Below are 20443 nucleotides of genomic sequence, written 5' to 3' on the forward strand. Positions count from 1 at the left end.
TCAACTTTTCCAGTTCCTTTTTTTCTTTTTTGTAAACAGCGTCGTCGTCGTCATCATCATCATCATCATCATCAGTAGTAGTAGTAGTAGTAGTATTTTATTTATTCAGTTTTTATTTATTTATTGTTTAATTATTTATTTATTTATTAAAAACTCCAAATAAGGCATATTGCCACTGAAACATAAGGGACTACCGTGCTTTTTTTCTTGTTCTTTTTTGTTTGTTTTTTGTTTGTTTTTGTTCCTTTTCTTTGTTATTTTGTTTTTTCGTCACTATTTTTTTGTTCTTTTTTGTAACTTAATATCTTTACTTTTTAAATGTAATAAATTAATGTAGTTTGTTGAAAACATTGTTTAGTATATATATATATATATATATATATATATATATATATATATATATATATACCATCTTTTACTTTTTATATATATATATAAAGTAAAAGATGGTCACACTTTTTGAAGACACTTTTTAAAAGTAAGATTTAATGGAGAAATTTTTTTGAAAACTTTGAAGTGTCGGATACAATGATAAAACCATTGTTCATTGTATCCGACACTTCAAAGTTTTCAAAAATTTCTCAATTAAATTTTACTTTAAAAAAGTGTCTTCAAAAAGTGTGACCATCTTTTACTTTAAATCCCGCTCGAAACTGGAGCACTACACACTTGAAACCACCGGACCAACACGTAAATTATCGTCTCTTCGCCATAACACCAAAATGAAGAAAAAGAAAAAGAAATTCACGAACCGGACTTTAGACCCTGATGAGGCTATGTATTAGCGAAATATAGGAATTACAAAAAAAAAAAAAAAAAAGCAATAAACAATGATTTTATCATTGTGTTCGACACTTCAAAGTTTTCAAAAAATTTCTCAATTAAATTATATATATATATATATATATGATTAGATCACTCTGACTGATATAAAAAAAAAACATTTAAACAAATAAAATGTTAAAATTAAACGTTATTTCACACGGTTAACAGTAGCCGAATGGATACGGTCCTTGCTAATCAAGCCAGAGATGGCTTGTGTCGCCGGGTTCGAATCTATCAACTGGGGTTAATCATGACACCCTGCACTGATGATTGCCGAAAGAATGAAACACTAGTGTCTGTAGGTATTTAATTATTATAGTAAATAATTATGTCGGTCCCTTTAAGAAACTTGTTTCTTATCGTTGAGCACTTTCAGTTGAATTAAGTCGCTCAATTTAGCTCTTATGCGCAGATCATCATACAATGATTAGATCACTCTGACTGACGTAAAAAATAGTTAAAAATAAAATGTTTAATTTCAACGTTATTTCATGCGGTTAACGGTAGCCGAATAGATACGGTTCTTGCTAATCAAGCCAAAGATGACTTGTGTGCCGGGTTCGAATCTAACGCTGAAGATTCCCAAAAAGATGAAACACTAATAATTATATAATATAATAATTAAATACCTATAGACACTATAGGTATTTAATTATTATAGTACATAATTATATATATATATATATATATGTATATATATATATATATATATATATATATATATATATATATATTCAAAGGTAATTTAAATTTATAGAAGGCAATACAATGCAAGGGTGTAACGGATAAATACAAACTGAAACAAATTAAGATCTGATGGACTGGACTGAGTTTTGAAGTTTCTACCTTTTATTTAATTTTTGATTGCTTGTCCATAATTCCCCCATATTAAAAAAACAAAAATAAAGAAAAATCTGTACATACCCATGATAGAATGAAAATATTGCATTTCAAAAATCATTTAAATTGATCAAGTAATTTTATTTTTATAAGGAAAATCATTTTTAAGCAAATTTAAGTTTCTCCAATGCTTCCTCTCCCCGTGTTAAAAATGGCTTTCTAAAATCTTGCAAGTTTGAATTATTTCAAGTTATTTTCCCCTGTTTTCAAAATGGTGCAGCAATATCGTTCCAATTTGTTTGGCCACAAAATTTGATTTTCTTATTTAAAATTAAAACTACTCGATTAACATATATGATTTTTGGAATAAGCTTTTCTTTCAGTCATGGGTACTTATTTTACAGATTTTTCTTTCTTTCTTAATATAGGAAGAATTCTGAATAAGCCCCAATTTTTTTCTTTGTTCTATATAACAATCTTAAATGCCGTCAGTGCAATTCAATGGAAATTCCGTAAAATATATTTCAGGAAAAATTCCCTTCTTCAGATGCGTGTATTAACCTTAATTCCAATAAGCAAAAAACATTAAACAAAATTTAATTTTGATGTAAATTTTCAGATTTCGACATTGCGGGATTATGTGATAATAGCTAGGGGAATGCACTGGAACATTCAAGAAATCTCTCAGGTGTTAGGACTATCCTGTATTATATTTCTCATGAGTTTGTATGTTTGTATGTGACTATTTTTACAAAATAAAAACTTATGTAGCCAGTGGGTGTGTGTATGTATATATATATATATATATATATATATATATATTTATTTATTTATTATTTTTAAAACAGTAATCTACATACATGCATGTTTCGAGGCATCTTCCTCTCTTCAGTGTAGCTTGACTGTGTCTAGTAATCAAACTCTGGACATGTGTATCACAGTCTAGCGCATTAACCGTTTCGCCATTAACTCCTATATTATTTTTCTGTTTATTTTTATCATTTATAAACTTAGATTTCTTGTTTAACAATAAAAATAAACAGTAAAATTATCTAGGAGTTTATGGCGTAACGGTTAATGCGGCGGACTGTGATACACATGGTCCAGAGTTCGATTCCTAGACACAGTCATGCTACACTGAAGAGAGGTAGATACCTTGAAACATGCACGTACACAGATTACTGTTGTAAAAATAATCAAAAATAAATAAAAATATTATATATGTCTAAATAAAATATGGTCGATTTTCTAATTAAAACAAGCTTCGAGGTAAAGACGCTATTTAACTGTATTTGTTGTTAAAAAAATCAACAAGAAATCTAAATATATATATATGTACGTATGTGTGTCTTGTATATATACGTGTTTGTATTTCTTGTGTCATTCGTCTAGCTGTGTATATAACAGTGTATTTGATATAACAGATGTGTGTATACACACTGTATAAATACTTGTGTCCTGCATGTACATAAAATATTCATTGTGTCTGCAGCCGCTTCTTCACAAATATATGTACTTAACAAACCTGACGCATAAATTTTCATAGACAGGTTTTCTTACAATCAAACGATGACAATGTGTCTGCTTGTCTAAAGGAACGCCATTGTGAGTTATATTTTACATAGGTTTTATTTGTCTTATGGATTCCCTTCTCGAAGTTTGGCACACTGAGTCTCATTCTACATCTTCACTCATTCTTCTGTCCACTTCCAACAGGGTCGTTCACACGTCTGTTCGCTAATATGTTTCTTGTCAACTTCTTGGCTTGATCTCGGGGTCCTGGATATGACCTTAAACTATATCCAATGTTGAGTCCCTGGCTTGTGGGGTTTGGGGAGTGTTGAGCCACCCTTTAATTACCATTGCTCCCAGGTCCACTCTGACCCGGAGTGGTAGTACCTATTAGGGACCCAACTATGGGTTAAATAGAAACCGACTTGAAAAAAAATATATTCTATTAAAGGATTTTTCTTCAAAATCACTGGATTCGGCATTAAATAACCTGAAAAGGGTTGATATGCAGTAAAACAGAAAAAACCAACCAACTTGATCTCAGCTAACTAACTATTGCATCAGCAAAACAGACTAAAACACATGTCGTTCACATAAGCTAACCAAATTCCAATCTACTTTAAAATTCCTAAATTGTTTATTTTATTTCTGCTTAAATTCCTGACTAAACATTCCAAGTGATAAATACATATTTTCCAAGATCTCTTGTTTTATTTTTTTAATAATAACTAGCGGGAAGTGGGCGCCCGGCTTTGCTCAGGCATAAAATACGCTTCAATATGATATTTGTTCAGATTTCATATATATTATTATAGAGTCGTGATTTCAAAAATACAAAAAAAAGTATTTTGGTGCCATTAACTAGAATCGAAACCAAAACTGTAGCATTCAAAGCTGGTAACGTTACCACTGTACCAACATGACACGCATATGAACCAATTAAAAATAAACTAAGATGAATGTACAAAATGTTTAACGATTTAAAAAAAATTTTGACTCATTTTTGACCCCTTAAAAACTATTTTAACTGGCTAAAAACCCATAAAAGAACAGTCCATAAAAAAATCCAATCATTTGACGCTCCTAGCGCTGCTCTGCGACTTTTCGTTTCAGAAGAGATAGTTTGAAAATATGGAGACAGACAGACAGACAGACATATAGCCGTTTATATATTAGATAATCGATCAGCTTAATCTATATCTATCCAAGTCTCAAAGTAACTCAAAAAATAAGATGAAAAACTTCAGGTTTTACCATTATGCTAATATATATATATATATTTCTCTTAGTATGTCTGTGTGTCTGTTCCACTTTTTCTTGGAAAGTACTGTACCGATCTAGCTGAAATTTCTTATTGTCTTTTTTTATCATAAGGTACAGCGAATTAAGTATTATGGTATCCGTTCCATGCAGTTAGGCATTTGTCATCACAATACCACGATAACTCTAGTAGTTTTCTCAAACACTACTGGGTCGATCTGGCTTAAAATTTGTATGGACTTTTGTTATAATAATGTACAGCGAACAAAGTATTATATTATCCGTTGTACATGCAGCTAGATGCATGCAATGATTAGTATTTAATGTAAAAGCGAGCACAAATTTAACCATATTCAACCATCAATTCGGAATAACACATTCATTCTAAATCAATGGACAATAACTTTTGCCCGTTTTTAACAGGTAAAATGTCTACTAATAATAATTGTTTAACTTGCAACAAACGCTGGTATTGGGAACATTTGCATCAACCTAAACTGATGAATTCTTTTTCAGCACTGTGAAAGTTTTTACGCAAAATCTTTATCGATAATGCAAAGTCAATATTGAATATCTTTTTTTCCATGTATCATTTTCAACAGTTTTAAATGATTATTTGGTTGGTCAAGGTTGATGGTCACTTGCATTGTTTGCGCATTTCGGACTGTGCTCCTCATCCTTGTTGTTATGGTCACATAATGGTGTCTGCTGTACTATCCAGCCGTCTGGTCAAAGTTCATAACCTTTGAATGATCTTGATTTTAATGTTTGGTGTTTTTTTAAAAGAACTCTGGTTATTTCAGAAAAAATGGATGATCCAACTGTATGTTTTAGAACGACGCATTTAAATGTTAGATGCTTTTAGACATATTCAAATACTGTAAGTAGAGACATAGGGAGGCATTTAAAATTTATTAAACAATCTGTTATCTATAAGAACAGCATTAGTACATTGGTACTTTAATTAAATCGATAGATACAAATAAAAAAGAAAGCAAATTGTTAGACAGGGTTAAGGTTAGACAGGCTCAAATTATGGTTAAACAGATTCAGGCTAGAGTTGGGATTAAACATGCCCATATAAGGGTTAGACAGGCCCAGGTTATGATTAAACCAGCCTGCATTAGGGTTAGACATGCTCAAGTTAAGATTAGACAGGTTCAGGTTAGAATTAAGATTAGACAGCCCCATTTAAGAATTAAACAGAGTCAGGTTTGGGTTAGACAGGTTCAGGTTTGGGCTAGACAGGCTCAGTTTATGGCTATATGGGCTCAGGGCTAGATAGGGCTAGGCAGGCTCAGGTTTGGGTTAGACAGGCTCAGGTTAGGGTTAGATGAGGTCAGGTTAGGGCTAGACGCAGGTTAGGGCTAGATGGGCTCAGGTTAGGGCTAGATAGTTTAAGCAACAGTCTCTGTCAGGACAGTAATTATTACTTAGGTTTTGAACTCATAAGAAGAAAAACTTAACTGGTATACCCATGTATAGACCATTTGATAGTGACAAATCTTAATTATTTATGAGCAGCAGTAAATTACATGCTATCACCATTTCATATTCATATCTTCCTAAATTATATTTACTGTTCCTTGTTAACTTATCAATCAAGACATTCACAGGAAGAACTCATCTTCTTATGTCACCGCAAAGAACTATCCTTTCTTGCTCCATCTAACACATCTATTAAATATAAAACAGAATTTCTATGAACAGTTTCGTTCCAAAAACTCGCCATCTGTGAAAATTACAGAAAATGGTCAAGTAGAATTTTTTAATAAAAAAAAAATAATAATTTAACAATTTTATGTTCTTAGTATCAAGGGGAGATAATGAGTGCGTCTTGAACCATTAACTTAGATGAAAATCTGATAACGGTTGACATCTCTAGACTGCGATGCATAGTTGAATTTTATAAACAAAAATTGAAATATTCAAATTATTTTTTTGTAGTTTTCGGTGTATATTAACATTTTTCCATACAAAGTAAGTACTTCATAGTTTTGTTGATGAAAAATTATGTGTAGAAATTCTAAAATATCCAGTATGTTTTATTGAGTGATTCTGGTTGCAAGCAGAGCATGGATCTATTTGATTGGTCAGTTCCTATCGCCAGTGCCTATAAATAGAACCTTCAAATTTTCTTTAATCATATATAAAAAATATTGCAACAAGAGCCCAAGCATTGTGATGATTAATTAAAATTGGGAACTTTTAGGGATATTTGAGTTGGAAAAATCTGTGCCTATTTTCTGATTTCAAAAACGATTTTTTAATTTGTTTTTTGGTTTAAAACTTAATTTTCCATTGCTGATATTGATCACACAATGAGAAATATTTATTGATTTTGAAAATTGTCAGTAAAACTAAAATTTAGAGATCATGATTATGAATTTATGTAAAAAATGTCCCGGTAAAAATAGCACAGTTTCCATAAACAGAGTTTCTTTCCAAATCAAATAGAATTTTAATAAAAAATATTAAATTAATTTTGCAATTTTTATGCTCTTGGCACCAAGGGGAGATAATCAGTGAGTCTTTAGTCATTTGGACAAAAATTTGTTAACAGCTGACTTCTCTAGACTGCAATGCGTCAAAATGCCACAAATCAATATGTAGGAAAAAAAATGGCACAATTGCGAAATATAGACGAAAATCATGCATGCATAAGATACATGAAGAGAAAACCATGAAAGGAAAAATTACAACCCTCTTTGAAAAAACAAATGAAATTCTTGGTTTTTAAACCAATAAGGCGATTTTAGAATTGGAATCAGTAATAGGTCCCACACTGTCAACCAAACTTCAACCTCTGCTCCATCGACAAAATGTTGCATCCCTGTGTCTAGTTTGCAATTATTTTAATGGAATGTGCTCCGACGAACTCCAAGCCATTGAACCCCCTCAACATAGATACTCCTGACTAACCTGACAGACAGCAAAATCCCACCCTTACGCTGTAGATATCCGTAGATGCTGGAAAACCTTCTACTCAAATAGTTTCTTTCCTCAAACTTCTAGACTTTGGAATTCCCTCCCTGCTTCCCTGACTGTAGTGACAAGCAGAAGTTCAAGTGAAATATGAAAAGACATCTTGCTGCTCAACTCCCTTCACAAATTTTGTTCCAAATAGTAATCCTTACACCCAAGTGGCACTCTGCCTTGTTTGGGATGAAAAAAAAATAAAGAAAAAAAATGATATCAAATTAGGGAAAAATATTGGGATCGTCCTGTCACTAGTACGAAATATTTAAGAATAACAAATAACAACAAAAAAAGATTGTAACAATATAAGAGATTACTAGCGGGGGAGGGGGGGCTTTGCCTGGTCATAAAATATGCTTAAATATGATATTTTAATTTGTCCAGATTTCATATATATATTATTATAGAGTCGTGATTCCAAAAGTAAAAAAAAAAAAAAGTATTTGGGTGCCATCAGCTAGAATCGAAACCAAAAGCCAACTGTAACATTCAAAGCTGGTGACGTTACCACTGTACTAACATGACATGCATATGAATTGATTAAAAATAAACCAAGATGAATGTGCAACATGTCTAATGATTTTTTTGATTTTGATACATTTTTAACCCCTTAAAAACTATTTTAACTGGCTAAAGACCCATAAAATAACGGTCCGTAAAAAATCCAATTATTTGAGGCCCCTAGTATCGCTCTGCGACTTTTAGTTTGAGAAGAGATATGAAAATATGGAGACAGACAGACAGACATATAGCCTTTTCTATATTAGATTTCGACCATAACGAGTCTTTTTCAGGTCTGGGAATAAAGATACAATTTTAATATTCTTTCTTTTTAATATCACCGAATCCCTTCACTACATCCAACATCAGATTTAACTCTTTCAATAATTTTCTGACCACCTTATTATTCACGAGCAATATGAACTGAAACAGATGCGTTGATGACATTGCAAGGGCTCCTGCAGGGAGGGTGGGTTCCCTAGGGAGGGTGGGTTGGGTTCCCTCTATTGAGCAAAAGGACTGCTCACATCTGAGAGTATCCTGTACTTCTACAAGGCCACCATTTCCCCATGCAGAGAGTATTGTTGCCACATCTGGATTGATGCATCTACCACTAGCCTCTCCCTCTTGGATAGGCTCCAAAAAAGAGTCTTCAATCTAATAGGTCCCACTTTGTCAACTAACCTCCAACCCCTGTCCCATCACCGCAATGTTGCATTCCTGTGCCTGTTTTACAAATATTTAAATGGAATGTGCTCTGATGAACTCGTTGCACTTGTGCCCCCTCGACGTACATATTCTCGACAAATCCGCTTAGCAACAAAATCACACCCCTTCACTGTTGAGGTCCCTAAATGCCAGAAAGTTTTCTACTCTAATAGCTTATTCCCTCGGACAGCTAGATTTCAGAATTCACTTCCTGCTGCCTGCTTCCCTGACTGTACTGATATGCAGAAGTTTAAATGTAATGTAAATCAACATCTTGTTAATCTTTCCTAGGCATGGTCCCAAATAGTAGCCCCTTACATCCAAGTGGTGATATGCCTTGTTAGGGGCGAAAGTGAGTAAAAAAAGAAACAAAAAAACAGAAAATCAGAATGGCAAAAGAGGCAAAAAAAAAAAAAAAAAGAAATGTACAACAATATATATAAATATATAAAACAAAGAAACCTAGTAAGTGATGCCTTTTTATCTTCCCTACAACCTCTTTCCCACAGAAGGGATGCTGCAAGCCTGTCTTTGCTCTATCATTATTTTCATGGCAAGTGCTCGTCTGAACTCTAATCTATGCCTTCCCTCTCCCTTGTCAAACTTTCACAAAAAATCACTCGACTAGCTACAATCACTATCAACAATTTTCCTCACTCTTTATCTGTGCTTATATCTAGACACAGGTTCTTTTCTAGAACTGCCCGGCTGTGGAACACTGTTTCGCTGACCTGCTTTCCGGACAACTACAATATTGTAGCCTTCAAGTCTAATGTAAACAAATTCTTATTGAACTGTCTCCTTAAATAGTCTAATTCCACTAAACTTACACCATTAACGATTACTACACTACCACATTACATTCATTGACCCTTATCCTTAAGTAGCCTTTGGGCCTTGATAAGTAGTGACTCCCTGATATAAAAAAGTGATCATGACTGTTATTGTTAGGCATGATTCATTTCGTAGGAATCAGATAATTATTATTGGCATTCGTTTCCTCGATATCTTTCTAGTTTGTATTTTTTCTAAAAAGATATTGGGTATTCACGGGAGGGACCACATGAAGGTTGCCAACATCCATAAGAGAAAGTGTGTCTGGCCTAAAGAGTTAACTTAAGTTATATTTAATGCAGTCATATCGTTTCTTAAGTATTTAAGCAGTCTATCACCTTCCGTAGCATCTAGGACAACCAAGAGGCTGCATGCTGTACATGTTCGAACCATCTGAGATGTCGAGTGCATAGGACATCGATAATCAACAATGCTCTAATTAACCACAATTCATTCATTTTGCATTGAATAAGATGACTATTGTTGGCATTCGTTTCCCTGGTATCTTTCTAGTTAGAATTCTTTCCTGAAAGAAATCGGGTACTTATAAGAGGAATCACATGAAGGTTGCCAACATCTGTAAGTGTAAGTGTTTCTGTGGAACGAACTGGATTCGAACTTGGCGCACCCAGGTTGTTGGTCGGTGTCGTTAACCACTTAGCAACTTGGTCACCTCTCTATTGCTGCTGCTTTGTTGTTGTCGAGCGTCATTCGTTCATTTCATATGAATTAGATGATCTTTGTTGGTATTCATTTCCCTGCTATCTTTCTAGTTGTAATTCTTTTCTAGAAAGATATCAGGAGAGACCATGTGAAGGTTGCCAACATCCGTAGATCAAAGTGTTTCTGTGGAATGAACAGGACACATGCCTGTGTTGTTACCCACTGTCATGCCCCTGATGATGGCGTAGAGGTTACTGACATGAAGTGTTCCATCTCCCTCCAAACTATCATACTACTTTCACTAATAAACCTGGTTTAAAGGTACAAATTCGTTTTTTATTTCCTCTAGGTAGGATATGGTGATACCAGATCAGGCTGTCTGAAGATATTCGGTCCCTGACCTAAAATGCACTAAACATTAATGTTTTTGTTTTTTGTTCCCCCCTTTCCCTTTGCAAAACTCAATCATGTCCTGCAAAGCCAAAAACAAAGTCAGCCTATTTTCTCTACAAAACAACCGTGAATAAATATGCGAAGATATAAAGAATTTGAAGCATTTGTTGTCACAATGGTCGAACCCAAAAAAGGGTTGATATGCCGTAAAACAAAACAACCAAACCAAACACTATGAGTAAATATTTGGAGATATAAAGAAATAATCTTTTTTTTTTTTTTTTTTTCAAAATTATTGTATTCAGCATAAAATAACTCAAAAAGGGTTGATATGCCGTAAAACAGACCAAATACTATGAATAAATAAATGAAGATTTAAGGAACTTGAAACATAAAAACTTTTTCCAAAATAATTAGATAATTAGATAAAATAACCCGAAAAGGGTTGATGCCATAAAACAAACAACCAAGTAAATAGTGGACGAAAGTCTAAATTCTTGGTAAAGCAATTACTCTAGCGGAAATATAAAGCCTCAAAATGGAGGGAAATCCCAGGAGGTTACGGATTAGAGACCACGACAAATGGCAGCCGAAGAAGGCTGGAGAGTACAGCAACCAAAATATTGTGGACATAATAACAATCAGGATTTGGATAACCGTGCGAAACACGTGCGTAATGTGATATGACAGCATCTAAAAGATATTGCCAAATAAAAAATTATTAGTGAAAAGGAAATGTTTTTCTATTTACATAAATGTTGGCTGGATATAATATGCCAAAAAAAAAAAAAAAAAAAAAGCCTGTTCAATTTTGTAAACTGCTTCCAAAAAAAAAAAGAAGCCTGTTCAATTTTGTAAACTGCTTCAAAAAAAAAAAAAAAACTTCTTTCAACTAACACCCATTCAATCAGCAGCAACATCCCACCTCTTCAATATAGAACTAAAGTAGATGCTGGAAAATTTTGTTGTTGCCGCGACCCCCCCCCCTTACATTAAAAAAAAAAAAAAATCTGTATGATGTACGTGTCTGTGACGAAATGAAAATATCATATCCCGAAAACTATGTAAATTCATTGAGTAATTTTATATTTAAACTAGCATGCTGCTCGGCGTTGCCCGGTCGTAAAATATACATAAGTATTATATCTTAATGCAGAATTCTTATTAATTATAAATAGAAATACCGTAGGTATTAAACGGAACGTTAAATTACTTACAAAAAAAAAAAAAAAAAAAAAACTGAAAGAAACTGAGACCATGTATGTGCATGTGAGTGCTATGTTTTATTTCTGAACATGGCAGTTCTTTTAAATAATAAAAAAAAATATTCTAGCTGAGATTGAAATCAAAGCCTAAAGACAATGAGTCAAGTTCGATAACCACTAGGCCAGTTTGACATGCCTTTAAAAAGTGTTTTTAAACATACTTATTCTTAACATAGGTAATCTGCCATGTGAATGATTTATGCATGCACATTCGTGAAACAGTTGACAGATAAAAATCTGATGACCCCCCCCACATACCAATTTTTTAATTTTGTCCCTTTAGCATCCCCTTTTTCCAGATGAAAACTGATTGAAGCTTTCCACGTGTTTGAATACCCTATATAACAAATTTCAAGTCTGTAGATCAAAAAGTCGTTGAGTATATAGGTTGAGAAGTGTCCTCTCTCTCTCTCTCTCTCTCTCTCACACACACACACATCCTCACTTTTATAGATATATAGTTAAGAAAATCAAATTTTATGAGTATCGGAGGAGTGACTGTTTCGCGTGCCATTTTAAAAGAAGAAAATCTAAAAATATTAGGGAGTTAACCCAACAATAATTAAAACTTACTAGATTTATGTTGTAATGCTTATGAATTCCCATTAATCGCTTAAAAATGATTTTCTTTATGAAAATAAAACTACTTGATCAATTTATATGATTTTTGGAATGTGATATTTTTGTTTTTGTCACAGGTACATACATCATGCAGATTTTTCTATTTTCGTTTCTTAATAGAACAAAAGTGGGGATTCTCGTCAAGAGCCCAATTTTTTTTTTTTTTTTTTTTTTTTTTTTTTTTTTACTTTTTTCTTTAAGATGCTTGCATTTGGAATTCCCTAAATCCCACCCCTTCACAGTAGAGATCCCTAGATGTAAGAAAGCATTCTACTCCAATAGTTTCTTTCCCAGAACTGCTAGACTTTGGAACTCTCTTCCGGGATCCTGCTTTCCCAACTGTACTGACATGCAGAAGTTCAAGTGTAATGTGAACAGACATCTTGCTGTCCATCTCCCTTCATAATATCCCTGCAACTTATGTCCCCGATAGTAGCCCCCTACTTCAAAGTAGCACTGTGCCTTGTTTGGGGGGAAAATTGAATTAAAAAAAAAAAAAATTATTTAAAAGTTTTTTGGGGCAGTCTATTAACAAGCAGAAATTTAAATGTAATGTGAACAAAAAAAAAAAAAATCTTGCTGCTCACCTCCCCACTTAGGTTGCACCCCTATAAAGCTGGCTCCTATCATAGTAGCTCCTTATGCCTCAGTCGTGTGGGAGTGGATAAAAGTAAAATAAATAAATAAATAAAACATCACTTATAAGCGGAGAATGCTTAAATCCAGCCTTGACAAAGTTCAAAACTGATTTCGAAAACTAGTAGTATTTTCATGGTAGGTGCTCGACTGAACTCCAATCTATGGTTTCCCTCTTGCCAAGTTTCCCCACTCTCTATCTTTGCCTAAATCTAAACACAAATTCCAAGAACAAAGCTTCTTTCCCAGAACTTCCCGTCTGTGGAGCACTGTTCTGCTGGCCTGCTTCTTGGTTGACTACAACATGGTACCCTTCAAATCCAATGTAAACAAGTTCTTGTTGAACCGTCCCCATGAATAATCAAATTCTACCCAATTCACACCATTAACGATTACGAGACTACCACCTAACGTTCATTAGCCCTTATCCTTGAGTGGCCTTTGAGCCTTGATAAGTGGTGACTCCGAAGTAAAAAAAAAAACAAACAAACAACAAACAAATTAGAGACAACAAATTTATCAGTCAATCAATCAGGTTGAGAATTCTTGGATTCACCTGACTCATTTCCTTCAACCATCTTTGTCAGAAGCGTCCGCCGCAGCCTCCAGAAAGGACCTGAACCTAGCGCACACAAGCTTCACACTGTCCGTCACTGGTGCTACCAGATGAGGCTCTTTGAAGATCTCGGCTTCTCAACTTAAATGCACCAAACAATGATGCCTTTCCCTTCGCAAAACGCAATCATGTTCTAAAAAGCTAAAAACAAAAACAATTTTTCTCTACAAAACAACCAAACCAAGCTCCATAAATAAATATTTAACCATACAAAGAACATGAAGCATAAAACCTTTTTCCAAAATTACTGGATCAAGTGTTAAATAACCTGAAAAGGGTTGATATGCCATAAAACCCCTCGACGTAAATACCTCCAACAAACCCAACAAGCAGCAAAATCCCACCCCTTCACAGTAGAGATCCCTAGATGTAAGAAAGCATTCTACTCCAATAGTTTCTTTCCCAGAACTGCTAGACTTTGGAACTCTCTTCCGGGATCCTGCTTTCCCAACTGTACTGACATGCAGAAGTTCAAGTGTAATGTGAACAGACATCTTGCTGTCCATCTCCCTTCATAATATCCCTGCAACTTATGTCCCCGATAGTAGCCCCCTACTTCAAAGTAGCACTGTGCCTTGTTTGGGGGGAAAATTGAATTAAAAAAAAAAAAAATTATTTAAAAGTTTTTGGGGGCAGTTTACATTTCATTTTTGTTGTATAAACAAAAAGGAGGAATTACTTAGCAACATTGTAAGGATTCCATCAAATGCATAATTTTGCTGTTCTGGAATGTTCCAAATTTTGGCAATACTCTGTTGATGCATGTTAGTTGGAAGAAAATGATCTTTTTAGAAAAGAGAGTTTACTAAAATTAACCCACTTTCATTAGCTGTTCTGTTTTAAATGTTAGTTCCGGCTCTGGGGGTGAAAAAAATAGTTGGACGAGAATGCAGCAGGCATTAATTGGTTGGGATGGAATTGGGGGGGGGGGTATAAATTTGAGGAGGTGTGGCACCACCAGAAATCTTGTTGTAGATAAGATAAGTATAAAAGATATGTTTATTTTCAGTGAATTCGTTTGCATCATAAGAGCGCGGTCCTGGGATTAAACAAACAAACAAAAAAAAACTTTTCTTAACCAAAACAATAATAAATATATATATATATATATATATATATATATATATATATATATATATATATATATATATATATATATATATATATATATATAAAAGAGAGTAAGTGACTGAGAGTTAGAAAAAGGAAAAAAAAAAAAGAGGAATACAAAGTGGGTGAAAAAAAAAGGAAAAAAAAAATGACAACAAGCCCACCCCCGAAAATCTGCAAGAAAAGTTTGTGCACCTCGCAGTTGAAACACCGTAGCGAGAGCTTCGAAATGTCCCCTTCCGCTCGTCCTGCCCGTTCCGGCTTTTCAGGCCCCGCATCAAGGCTGTTGGTTGTGGTGGGGCTGGCTAGGAAAGGAGCAGGCCCCTGCCCGGGGCCACAACAACCTCTGCCACCACAACAACAACAACAAGAACCACTTCCACCAACACAACCTCCTCCTCCTCCTACTCCTCTTCCTCCTTCTTCTACAACACCACCACCACCACGACCTCCACAACCATCAACTACTACTACTAACATTACTACTACTACTACTACTACACTACTAACAACATCATCAACACCACCACCACCATCTCAACCCTCCTCACATGCACGTCATCAAGGGATACGGGTAAGAAAATTAACAAAATATAAAGGTTTATTTTTATTATTATTTTTATTATTTTGTATCATTTTGTCATTTTTGAATTTTTTTAATTTATAGTTATTTTCTTTTGATTTTAATTTAGTAGTGTTTTTGCCAGGCATGTTTTCAGCATTTGCATATATTTATAAATCTTTCTATAATATATATATATATATATATATATATATATATATATATATATATATATATGTACATATATAATTTTCAGAGTGTGAGAGATGATATAATTATTTTCACAGTCAAACAACGTCTTACTGATGAGCCCAAATGAGGGCGAAACTCGAGTCTTGGACTTCTGGTTTGTTGGCTTTCATGACTCTTGTGAGCTGCGATGTTGTCTGGCTGTGGAAATGATTATATATATATATATATATATATATATTAGTGTTGGGACAATGAATGGGAATCATAAATCGGAGCTTTTTGGGGTATCGGAATCGGAAAAATTTGAGTCTCTTTTCCGATGCCAAAACCGATTCTTTTAATTATCTTTTTTATTTTAGTTTAAGAAACATCTTCCGCTGCTTGTAGCAATAATAAAATAAATATTTATTGATTCAAACTTCCAGTAAGAAAGACTAAAATCTCTAGATCATCCCCTCTAACACGTGTGTTTTTACACTTGAGAAAATGTATGCACATTTAAAATGTGTTTTTACATTAATCGGGACAAAATAATAATTTTATATTTAAATATTTATAGATTTATAAAGAATCGGAATCGGTAGTTGTATTGGAATCGGGAAAAATATTGGAATCTTTCCATCACTAATACATATATATATATATATATATATATATATATATATATATATATATATATATATATATTAGTGTTGGGACGATTAATCGGAATCAGAAAAATCGACAAATTTGGGGGTATCGGAATCGAGAAAATTGGTGCCTATTTTCTGACGCCAAAACGATTCTTTTAATTGTCTTTTTTATTTGATTTTGTTTAAAGCAAAATATTCCATTGCTGGTAATAATGATAAAATAATAAATATTTATTGATTTTAAATTACCAGAAAAGCTAAAATCGATAGATCATCCTCCACACGTGTAATTTTACGTTTGAGAAAATATCTGCATATTTAACAAGTGCTTTTTTACAGAAATCAGGGAAAATAACAACTCTATAGTTAAATATTTATAGATTTATACAGAATCAGAATCCGTTATTGTATTGGAATCAGGAAAAATATGTGAATCATCCCATCACTAATATATATATATATATATATATATATATATATATATATATATATATATATATAACAGCTGTCCTGTTTTTAAATCTCCGAAACAGCTACATGGTAAGTAGCTGATGATCCTCGTTTTCTATTTACAAAATTTTAGTTAAGGTTTTCTCTTTTTATCCTTATGTAGTTAAATTCAATTTTAAAATTGAAGACTTTTGCGAAATCGGCTTATGCAAGTGCTAACTCTATTTCTACTTAAAAACTTTAGTTAATGCCTTTTTTTTTTTTTTTCATCCTTATATAAATGAATTCTCTTTTGTAATAAACATTTCAGAAGTTGGATTATGTAGGTGCTAAGTCTGCGATAGGTCTAAGTTAATTTTTTTTTTTTTATTCCAGGAATTTAAACTGCATTCTTTATTTTTATTTTTGCATTTTTTTTATTTAAAGCTTCTTTAGCGTAAAGGGTACTTTAAATTAAAATAAATCGCGGAAAATTTTTTTTTACTATATATGCGATTTATTCCAAAGATTAATTTATTTTGTATTTATAATTTAAACACAATTCCGGGTATATAGCCCAGCAGTTCGTGCATATATGGCATGATCTAAGAGTTTCAGATTTCACAAATTAGACTGTATTTCGGCAATAACACGTCAAATGCTGTCATCCAAGTGGTCTGTTATACCTGGTTTCTCAGCATAAACATGGAACTCATTCCCAAAAGAAAACAATCTAATTAGAAGTGATTTTATTTAGCACTTTATCCATCACGCCACTGGACAATTCTAGGTTGAATCAGATGAATGAAGTGGCCAATTGATAGGTCCATTTCGTGAAATTATTTGTTCGTCAATGTTTTAAAAAATTTTTCCAAAATAAATTTGCACAATTTGTAAAACGCTGCTCGGGTGTCATTCTCTTCATTATGAATTGCCAAACCAAGCTGAACTCAAAATAACTGATAGTTGCTAAATCTGTAATTTAAGAGTTGCCAATTTAAAGCTCGCCGCCTCTCAAAGAACACCCAATATATATATATATGTGTGTGTGTGTATGTATATATATATATATATATATATATATATATATATATATACATATAATGCTATAAGGCAGTATAATATTTTGTCACTTTTCAGTATTTGCTTTAATAGGCCTCAGTAAGTGAGTAGACCCAGGTAGTAAGCCATACAAATATATGGCAATTAAGCTACACAGTCTCCTGCGTTTCAACGTAGGACAAATTCCATGCATTCTAGCCTAACGATTCCCTATGGGGATGAAACAATATATATAGTAATTTAGGAAAATATATAGCAATCAAGCTATACAGAATCTTTTGTGTTTCATCCCCATAGGGAATCTTCAGGCTAGAATGCATGGAATATATATATATATATATATATATATATATATATATATATATATATAGTAATTTATAAAATATATATGGTGATTAAGCTACACTGAATATTCTGCGTTTCATCCAACTATAGGATTCGTCAGGCTTATGCGCATAAGCCTGACGAATCCTATAGTTGGATGAAACGCAGAATATTCAGTGTAGCTTAATCGCCATATATATTTTATAAATTACTAACTAGCTCTACCTACGTATTGAGCACTTTTGAAGTAAATACTTAAAGTTTACGCATAAATCTATACTTTCGTATATTAAATTTATGTGAATAAATGAAGTAGTTATATATATATATATATATATATATATATATATATATATATATATATATATGCATATATATATGCATTAGTGTTGGGACTATTGATCAGAATCGGGGAATAGGAAAAAATCGGAACATGTTGGGGTATCGGAATCGGTGTCAGAAAAACTGGTGCCTATTTTCCGATGGCAAAATCAATTTTAATTGTTTTGGGTTTTTTTTAAACTTAAATTTCAATTGCTAGTAAATGATTATAAAATGATAAATATTGATTTTTTTTTTTTTAAACAACCAATAAAACTATGATTTATATATCAAGGTGACTTGAAAATACAATTTGGTGGCAAAGGACTAAAACCTTATATACTGGAAAACCAAGATGGCTACCTAAATAAATATGCGATGCTGGATCTTCTATGAAATTCTTTTTTTTTTTTTTAACGATATTATATTGTCATGACTATTTCCTTCTAAGCAAAAGTTTCTGTTTTCTGATAAGTATACACATGAAAATATTCAATATTGACATAGTAATATTTGATTGTTTCTGCATAATGAAACAAATCTGTAAAAAAAAATGTATCGAAGTTCAATTATAAAGGAATAAAAGGCGAATCAAATGATGTATAGGTTGTTTACACAGTTACATTTAATTTAGCTTAAATTTGAAAAACAATGACAAGTGTAGACTTTCTTTTTGGCGCCACTGTATATATATATATATATATGTGTGTGTGTGTGTCTATATTTGTATTTTTGCAGCAAGTCATTATTGGAACACAGTTATTCTTTTTTCTGATTTTTCTGGATATCTTTTAAATTTGCTGAGCAGCCCTTTTTATTTCAGCTGGCATGGTGTATATTATGGCGCCCCAAAGACCACTCTGCGAATTGAAAAGATATCCAGAAAAATCGGAAAAAAGAAATATATATATATATGTGTGTGTGCATGTGTGTGTGTGTGTGTGTGTATTTTATATGTATTGTTTTCTTACTTGGTATGGTCAAGTGGAGGATCAGTATTGTTATATTTCGGGAAATTGCCTTCATCAGAAATGTGTTAGACTTTCAAACGTGTATGGTATTATTATATAAAAGATTAAAGTCATTAACTTAAAAAATGATGATGATATAGTAACAACAGGTGTTTTAAATAAAGTCAACATTACATTTATTATTCATTTCTGCCCGGAAGGATCGTAATGTGCGCTATATTTAGTTTAATTTAAATAGTAACATGCAAAGAGTGTGGAAGTTTATATATATATATATATATATATATATATATATATATATATATATATATATGTGTGTGTGTCTATATTTGTATTTTTGCAGCAAGTCATTATTGGAACACAGTTATTCTTTTTTCTGATTTTTCTGGATATCTTTTAAATTTGCTGAGCAGCCCTTTTTATTTCAGCTGGCATGGTGTATATTATGGCGCCCCAAAGACCACTCTGCGAATTGAAAAGATATCCAGAAAAATCGGAAAAAAGAAATATATATATATATGTGTGTGTGCATGTGTGTGTGTGTGTATTTTATATGTATTGTTTTCTTACTTGGTATGGTCAAGTGGAGGATCAGTATTGTTATATTTCGGGAAATTGCCTTCGTCAGAAATGTGTTAGACTTTCAAACGTGTATGGTATTATTATATAAAAGATTAAAGTCATTAACTTAAAAGATGATGATGATATAGTAACAACAGGTGTTTTAAATAAAGTCAACATTACATTTATTATTCATTTCTGCCCGGAAGGATCGTAATGTGCGCTATATTTAGTTTAATTTAAATAGTAACATGCAAAGGGTGTGGAAGTTTATATATATATATATATATATATATATTACATAGGCATCACCACATATCCAGGTCCAGAGACCACTTGAGGATAAGGATTAAAGAGTGTACAGTAGTCAATTGGACAAGATAGTAATCGATAGTAATGGAAATTCGGTAAATTTGTTAAGTGGAACGGCTCATCAAGAACGTGTTTACGTTGGACGAAGACAACCATATTGTAGTCAGCTGGAAAGCAGGCAAACGGAAGACAGTTCCACAGGCGTGCAGTTCTAAGAAAGAAACTTTGTTCATGGAATCTACGTTTAGGTTTAGGCACAGATAAAGAGTGGGGGGAATTATTGATAGTGTTTTCAGCTATATATATATATATAT

The 20443-nt window shown here is 32.8% G+C and overlaps 1 protein-coding gene across 3 annotated transcripts in view; it reads left to right on the plus strand.

Moving 5' to 3' along the window:
* Positions 1 to 20443, plus strand: part of LOC145266595 (glycerophosphodiester phosphodiesterase domain-containing protein 5-like) — a 310040-nt gene that overhangs the window by 184972 nt on the left and 104625 nt on the right. The window contains exon 1 of one of the 3 annotated variants that reach the window (XM_080122446.1): positions 14852 to 15337. The exons of the other annotated variants lie outside the window; for them this stretch is intronic. Coding sequence (XP_079978572.1) covers positions 14912 to 15337 — 426 coding nt within the window. The 5' untranslated portion in view covers positions 14852 to 14911. Of the gene's footprint in view, positions 1 to 14851; positions 15338 to 20443 lie in introns of those variants that run through there. 3 annotated transcript variants of the gene reach the window in all.

The sequence above is a fragment of the Euprymna scolopes genome, chromosome 41, assembly GCF_053919585.1.
Source record: "Euprymna scolopes isolate OS-2025 chromosome 41, ASM5391958v1, whole genome shotgun sequence".
Lineage (NCBI taxonomy): Eukaryota > Metazoa > Mollusca > Cephalopoda > Sepiida > Sepiolidae > Euprymna > Euprymna scolopes.